We start from the raw sequence: 8,365 nt of genomic DNA on the forward strand, positions 1-8,365 counted from the left end.
CTTGTTTGTTTTGACAACAATCTGTTTTTTTATATTATGTATCTCTTTTAAAATATATTCAGTACCTTAATGTTCCCTTGGCATCAAGTCTAACAAACAGCTGAGATTTTTTTTTTTTAATTTCCATCCAGGCAACAATTTGTTTGTTTCCAGTAACACACTGCAGCACAACTTCCCACCTGTTATTTGACCCTAGATCAGTGGCCTTGAAAGCACTATATATACAGTAATTGGCTTCAAGTCTGGCAAAGAGAGGAACACAATATCCTGTGTGTGTATGTCTAATGACATGATGTATAATGCATCTTCACACATTTTATGACTTCATGGCTGCATCATCGTAAAAAGTGATTGCACTGCTTTGATCTCCAAACCCACAGCAGTGCAGGTGCGGATTCACAAATGTATGCTGTCGTGACAGTCATTTCCAAATGTTATTTTTCTCCCCAAGGAATGTGCATTATGCATTATCTCTTGCATTATGACACAGTCAGCCAGCTCTCAGAAGAATGTGTGCAAGGCTAAACAAAAACAGAAGTGGCGGCAGGACTGATCCATTATCAGCTGGTGATAAGACATCCCCTAGATAACCCCTATGCATAAAAGTCGTGAGGCCCTCAGACATTGCTGACTCAGCTGACATGGCAATGTGTCCACACGAAAAAAAATCACAACAAACTCCACAATATACCCTTAAAGTATAATCTGACATTTAACACACATCAGAGAACTTCACTCATGCCATTCCTCTTCAAGAAAGTGACCAGCAGTCTCAGCGCGGAAAAAAACGCTGTCATTCCTGTAAAAATCACACAGGGCAGATTTAAATACTAACAAAAGAAATGTTTATTTTATGGACCAGCATCTCAGTAGAAAAAAACCCAAACATTGCATTTACATGGTTACACAATAAGCAACACAAAACTTCACAGTAATCTCATGGAATCAGTCCCTTCTAATTACTTGACAGTATAGAAACATCATTCGATTCCATTTCATAGATTATTCAAAGCCATTTTAAAGGCCAAGCATTAGGCCTACATTGTAATCTCGGAAAAATAAAGCCAGCCTATTACTTTGTAACCACTTAAAGACAAACTGTCTCTGCACAAGTTTTATGCTAAAGCCTGCTGCCCACACAATAGGCTGTTACACACACACACAACCACAGCATAGCCTATAATATATTGCATATATTATTACTTTTCAACCATTTATATATTTATGTATCGGCATCCATGCCAACTCATTGTGCCAACAGCAAACATCAGGGTTGGAGGGAAAACAATAAAATAAAAAAATAAACACGTCAAAGGACACCAGTGTAGAGCATTCATGTCAAGTACATTTCTCTTCCCAATCCAAGGAACAAAGATTCTTAAAGAACCACCAGGACAGGCCGCCCCCCGTGCTTTCACCCAACTTTCATCGCGTTGTTATTCTTTGGTTATCTCAGCACCGCAGAAAGCTCGCCAGAAAAGGGGTGAACTGGCCGCCTACAGTCCGCAACCACCTATTCCAATTTCTTGCTTGTATCTGTTCGTGAGAGTGTTCGCTTTGCGCGTGAGCTGGGACAGAACAGTGTGCAGTCCATTCAAATGGAAATGAAACAGCTTTTCCAAGTCCTCCTCTCCTGCTTCCACTCGAGTAGTCTCCAAAGCGCCGACGCCAAGTTTCTCTTTTCGCCTCTCTTCCATCTGTACAACTCCCCACTCGATGTCGTTTCGGATGGACTTCAACGCAACGTAATCACCATACATGTCCGCGTCTTCATAGTAAGTGGCAGAGCCATTAGTCGTGGTCCGTAACGGGTTAACATCCTTCTCCTCTTCCAGTGGCACGTCCCTGAGTAGACTGGGGACCATTACAGTCTGATCCATGTTATTCACAGCGCCTATGAAGCGGTTCATGGCGTTGAACAACGAGTTCTTTTGGTTGTAGGAATCCGTGATTTGCATCATCGTGTCTAGTCGATGTTCGATTCACTTCAGACGGACAAACAGGGTAGAGCTAGTAGCCTAGTTTCAATCTCACAGCAACGAAGCGACCCGGCGCAGAGCAGGCAGACTGTTCGCCTGAAGGGATAACGTGAGATAGCTTTCTCTACACACTGACTGGTTCAAATGCTGAGTAATCGGCTTGGAAGGACGCACCGATAAATCTATCTTGAGAGACGCAGTGTCTTTCGAAAGAAGAGCCAGCGTAATCCCCGTCAGGTCGGCGTAGCCAGGGAAAAATAGCAGTTCAAGTTTGATGCCTGTGCTGTCAATGAATGGGGCGGTTGAAGTTAGTCGTTCATACAGTTCTTGACAGAGGGGTTGTTGATAAATCCAACCTGGTTAGCGATGTGAACTGGTTGACTGTCTGTTGAGAGCAGGTGTCCTTATATATGGGCGTTTCCATAAACTGTCAATACGCCGGTAGGTATCTCCCCCAGGCTGTAACCGGATCGGTGTCCTGAAATGACAGGCAAAAGAGGGGAGTGAGTTTAACAGCTGAAAGCCAGCTCACACACCTACCATTTTAATGAGTGGCTACAGCTAACATCAGCTATGGCAGAACACGGAAATTCCCTAAATTTCCAGACAACTAGCATCTCAGTGGATACAGTGCAACAGCGTCTGTCAATGCACTAACAGCTGTTGCCGAGTGACAAACTGGCTCAAATATTACAGTAGTAGACTCAGGCTACTTGTGAGGGACTGGGTTTACGATTGCATCAGATGGTCAAGTAGCCTCATATTTCCTCAGCAACACAGGCTAGCTAGCAGGCTGGATGATTCATGTTAGCCAGTGAGCTTACCAACCTGAAAAGCCGGTAGTGATATTTTAATAACGTCTTACAGTTCAAATTTGCACATACAACATATGTGAAATTATTGAAGTATGTGCCGACGAAAGAGATGCAGTACAACAACGCAAGCCGATTTGATGCAACGTAATTCAAGACAATTGTCACCGTTATCTTGACTTAGCACAGTTAGCAATTTAACGGATGGATGCTTTCACAGCCTCCTCATCAGTTTTTTTTTTACCAGCGCAAAACCAATGCCCTCCACAAATTGTTGCGAAACAAAACACTGACCTGTGGCTTCGAGACAAATGCTTCAGGGCACCTATAATTTCAGCATTCAGATAGCAGGTATCCAGTAGCGCTACGCCGGTGATGGGTGAGGCCTCGGGTTGTCCAGTATAGTGCAATATTTCTTTTGAATATTCATGACGCCGAGCATCAGCCCACAGCCGTACCTCCGTTTGCAACCAATCACGTTCGCGTCTGCAGTTCCTAGGGAAAGGCTAAATGATTTCAACCAATCCGTATCAAGAGGCTAGACGATGTATCTGCTGGCTCACGGCCATCAGCCAGCATTCGCTATGGTGTTGCCAGTGCGCCTGAATCGTTGTGAGTGAGTGGTGTTTCGATGCTCATTTACACATTGCACTTGCGTGGTGCCCAGACTTCTTATTGCTGACGAGGAGGACATTGCAGATGGTGTAATAACTAATTAATTGTACTTTTAAATCGGAATGACTGGACATTTTCACAGCCCAGTTTTCGTTGCACCCTCCACGTTCCATTGCTTCCCTTGACAGAAAGTTACCTACAAATGATTGGATGAGAGAGTGCAGACTTACTCGTGTTTGGAGCTATTGCTTTTCACATTATGATTTATATCTGGTGACAAGTTAGCATGTTTGCCCACTGTCAATGATCAACCTCCTGGACTGAATGAACTGCTACAAAAAATATGCCTACAATACAAAAGTCACTTATTACACCCCACCCCCAATATAGGCTATGTCGCTGCTGTGGAGATCATAATGTGAAATACAGTGCTAATTTTGGCAAAGTAATGGCGGATGTGTGCGCGCTCAGTGGAGGGCACAGTCTTTCGGTGCGCTTCTAAAAAGGTCGACGGTTTCATCGTCACGAATGATAGGAGATTTGCTCCCTCTATTTAACAGCATGAGCGTCGAAGGGACTTTCTGTCTTGCGCGCGAGTGATTCCTCGGGGAGCATGCTGATCTGCGCTAATTTGCTTAACGAGATTAGTGTCCGTGAGAGCGAGCGCCGTCTCCGCTTGGTTTACAAATTCCAGTCCCGTTCGACTTCGACTTCTCGCTCTCACAGAGGCACGCTGCATTTCTAAAACTATGACTGCTGGTCTGTGTAAAATAGTTCCGAGCCATACACATTAAGCTATCAGAGGAGTAGGCCTAGTCAACCAGATGCGGCAACGGCCATGGGAAATAACAGTATGGGGATAAAAAAAAAACTTTCTTCAAATTTCAAGCCAACCCACGCAAAAGTTTTGCACGGAGTTAACCCAAGGGCACACATCCCATGATGAATGCCGTTTTCTAGATTCTAGGCAGTCATCCTGACGACGTGAAGTGCCCTAACCCATGATTAGACCGCGTCTATCATCAACTGCCTGAGCTAAGTAATTACCGATAATTTTCCAGTGGGCGGTAATTCCGGCCCGGGCCTCATACATAATCGCCTCTGCGAGCAGGCTCGTGTCTGCGGAGGGCCTTTTGTTACGTTTTTCAACGAGATAAGGTTGCCATCTAGTGGCAAGAAATATAACGTTGGCTTTCCAGACATTCAGCAAAGCATAGAGTGAAGTCTTCTGAACTTCTGAGTAGTTTGGCCTGCTGTTTAGAGATATTTTTAAATACAGATTAAAAAAAATAGGCATTTCAACGGACTACTGCATCTCATTCTTGATAAAGTGTTGCTATTTCTATGGCCTGCAATTGGTTCACTAACTTTAGCCATATAAGCCTATTCCACAACTTCACAACCAAGTTTTTTTTTATCCAAAGCGACTAACAGTTTTCACAGGGTATTGGTTACAGTCCCTAATGTGAGTTTATGTGATTTGCTTAAGGAACGAGGATTAGGTGGCAACTGCCAACAACACAAGACCATAGAATGAAATGACAAAGCAGCACACAATATGGCAACCATGAAATGACCATTTTATTAATAGATATCACAGTTGTTTACAATATCAACGTACATTTTGTTGGCATGCTAGCTGGTGATGCGTTTTAAAAAGTTTATTCTTTTATACAAAGTCTTATTGTTATGCTCATTGTACTGTCCAGATTGTGTATGACTAGGAATCATTTACAACACATTTTAAGCTATTTTCCACTTATTTTGCCATATTTATTCCATCAACACAGAGGGCAGCTGCAGTGACAGCATTTAAAACTGTGACAAATTAAAGAGAAATAAAATAAAACAAAACAAACCTGAGAAACCATCTATAAACGCAAAAACACTCATAAAAAGAAACTTGGAACCATCAAAGCCCACATGACCCTCATCAGATGTTTCTAGAACAGGGGTTCCCAACCTTGTCCAACTTGGGGCCCTCTTGAAACCGTCGCGGATGTCTGCAGCCCACCTCTGGCCCAATAAATAATGGAACTAAAATAATAGTCAACAGCCAATAGGACGCTGCAACATTGAGACCATCCATCTGCTTTGAAAGACACTCACCAATGGATATAATTTAGGCGAGAACTGTTTTATTTGCACGTACAAACACACAAGTATTATTTAGATTTTTCGGAAATGATTTCACGGTGCACTTGTAAGATCTTCACGACCCACCAATGGGCCCCCCACCCCCAGGTTGGGAATCCCTGTTCTGGAAGACCAGTGCCAGTGACGTTGGCTCCATCCAGCTCCTCCATCCGCCCTCAAAATGTAATTCATGTGTAGTGATGATTAGTGACACTCAGCTAACTTCTCTCTCGTGTTTTTCGCAAGGGCAGAGCCTCTGTCAGACAGTGGTGTTCACACCTAGTTGATTGTTTATGATCTTTTTTCCATTTGTGTTACTTGGAATTATTAGCTAAGCTGGGTTAGATTCCGTTTCCATTAATAATAACTGTGTGGTAACATAACCACTCCACAATGTTTTAGTTTTAGCCTTCAGACATTCTGATTATAAAATGCAGACACCCATATCCCCTTTTTTCCCCGTTTCGGTCAGAGATGAATCCCTTGGAATTTCATCTCTGAGGGGGGAAAAAAAGACAACAAATTCTCTCCAAATTGTCTGTTCCACTTCCCACCCCTTACGTTGCTCATTGTAGCGGTAAAAGGGGAGCTCTGGTTATTCATGTCTCTGTTTATTTTCTAACATACCCTCCAGCCAATTCAGGCCACCAAACACCATTTCTAATGCCAGTGAGCGGGGGGAGTATTGGCTCAGCTGTTGGTCCTCATCGCTGGGGACGGTGGCGAGTGTGGCGGTGGTGAGTCAGTCACAGCTCTGGCCCTGCGGTGTGTCACAGCTGAGTCAGAGGATGGGGACAGAGGACACTGCTGCTGGCGGTGGTGGTGCGGTGCGGAGTGGAGTGGACGGAGACACAGGAGTGTCAACAGGGGTGCATCAGCACAAAAGCGCGGCCGGGAAAGGCTGCAGAGCAGCTAATGAGCGTGTGTTATTCTGGTCAATGACCGAGAGAGAGGGAGTGGGAGAGGGAGGGGCGGGGCAGGGGGGATCTAAACATCGCTGGGAGGTTAGACAGGGAACGCAAATAGCCACTCGGTCAGAGCTGTTCCGAAACAAGACTCAGATTCTGCACGTCTTTGTGTCTGGCCTTGACGGTATTTATATCCAGTGTGGTTTATAGTTTATAATAGTATGAATTAAATATAGACATTAATAAATAAATAAAACTTGTCAGTGACGTGAATAAATACATTAGTGGGTCAGGGGTAGAGGAGGAAAGGCACTAGGGTGGATTGGCCGAGGTCACTGAGCACTGACTTTGACCCAATGCAGACATTCACCCAAGGGCTTTTTCACTTTAATTTATTTAATAATAAAAAAAGGAGAAAAAAAAGAGAGAAAGCAACACAAAAACACACAAACGCACGTCCACAAAGAGAGCTACTAGTACACGTTTCAATGCAGAGCTAATAGGCAAATGTTTTGTCTCGTACAGGATGCAGAGAGATGTGCTCGATGTCACAGCACAAAAGCGGACTCCATTTTGTGTCACTGAAAACAGGAAGTTTCCTCCCCAAACAACAACAACAAAAATAAAATCCACAGAGCGTTAAAAAAAACCTTACCATCCTAGTTGATTGTTATACTATTTTTTTTTTACGTCAAAATAAAAAAGAGAGCGATAGATCTGACATAAAAGAACTATGATTCAACCTTTTTAGTCACTTTGTTTTTGGTTATTTGTACAAATGTCACTGTGTTTTTGTTGATGCTTGTGTTGCTAGCGAAAGAGGGTGTGACTTAGCATGCAAAGGGCCTTTGTACAGCAAAAAGACTGGGACCAATGAGTGTGTGTGTGTACACATTCTGATTCTCCCTCCTTCACATAATGTTAAGGTCCTGAAAGAATGAAAAAAAGAAACATCTTTTATCCCCCTCCCACATTGATGGCACAACTGCACGTTAAGGAATGATGAACTACAGAAAAAAAAAGTCAGAGAATAGACAGACACAGAGAGAAAAAAAGGGATGGTAGAGGAAGGAAGGAAGGAGAGCAGGAAGGAGGGAGGAGGAGAGGGTGGAAAGGAGAGAGCAAGCAAGGAGGAGGAAAGGATGGATGAAGGGAAAGGACACATGGAGGGGAAAAGGCGGTGAGGATGGAGTGTGCTAGAGTTTCAGGTATGTCCTTCCCCCGATGTCCAAGGTGACGCAGGCCCTCTTGTCATCTCCCTGCAACACACACACAAAAATACTGTTTTACATACACGTAAGTCATAGTGCTTGTGTGTGTCTGTGTGTGTGTGTGTGTGTGTGTGTGTGTGTGTGTGTGTGTGTGTGTGTGTGTGAGTGTGTGTGTGCGTGTGTTATCAAAGTATTTATATAGCACAGTATCATACACAGTTGTCATTCATAAAGGTGGGTAAAAAGTCAATGAACAGTTCTAACTAAGGAATCACTGACATCTGTTTTGTAGCGTAACACAATTTATTTTAAGGACGATTTTTGTCTGGGAAAGCCCACAAACAGAAACAAAGTCGTCCACATCAGAATGCTCCAATAGAAAATTATTTAAATCAGATGTGTAATTAAAGGGGCACACACCGGAAACATCACAATTCAAAACGTTTTCGACTAATTTTGCAGATTACGGTCTCTACTTTTTTACCACAACAAGACCAGTATCAGATCTCCACTGGTGACCTCAAATGGTCAGCTGTAGCGGGGCAAGTAGCCTAGTAAAATGGCTGATTTAAGTCTAAGACACACATATCCTTTTCTATGGTTTGGTGATGGGTATAGTGATTAATCACTCAAGATTTCAAAATAGTAAACAAATTCTCTCAAAACACTCTGTTTAGGCCTCCATTTCCACCTCTCCACTAGTC

General features: G+C 43.3%; 2 protein-coding genes across 2 annotated transcripts in view; both read right to left on the reverse strand.

The window, feature by feature from the left end:
- Positions 1 to 828: 828 nt before the first annotated feature.
- On the reverse strand, positions 829 to 3,202 carry mid1ip1b (MID1 interacting protein 1b). The gene is made up of 2 exons (XM_063212166.1): positions 3,086 to 3,202; positions 829 to 2,457 (listed from the first exon to the last, which is right to left on the reverse strand). Exon 2 carries the CDS (start codon positions 1,959 to 1,961, stop codon positions 1,497 to 1,499), a length of 465 nt encoding a protein of 154 aa, XP_063068236.1. The 5' UTR covers positions 1,962 to 2,457; positions 3,086 to 3,202; the 3' UTR covers positions 829 to 1,496.
- A 1,767-nt stretch (positions 3,203 to 4,969) lies between these two features.
- Positions 4,970 to 8,365, reverse strand: part of tspan7b (tetraspanin 7b) — an 81,929-nt gene continuing 78,533 nt past the window's right edge. The window contains exon 8 of the mRNA XM_063212171.1: positions 4,970 to 7,709. The gene's annotated coding sequence lies outside the window, so the exon portion shown is untranslated. The remainder of the gene's footprint in view (positions 7,710 to 8,365) is intronic.

Source organism: Engraulis encrasicolus, chromosome 12 (assembly GCF_034702125.1).
Source record: "Engraulis encrasicolus isolate BLACKSEA-1 chromosome 12, IST_EnEncr_1.0, whole genome shotgun sequence".
NCBI lineage: Eukaryota > Metazoa > Chordata > Actinopteri > Clupeiformes > Engraulidae > Engraulis > Engraulis encrasicolus.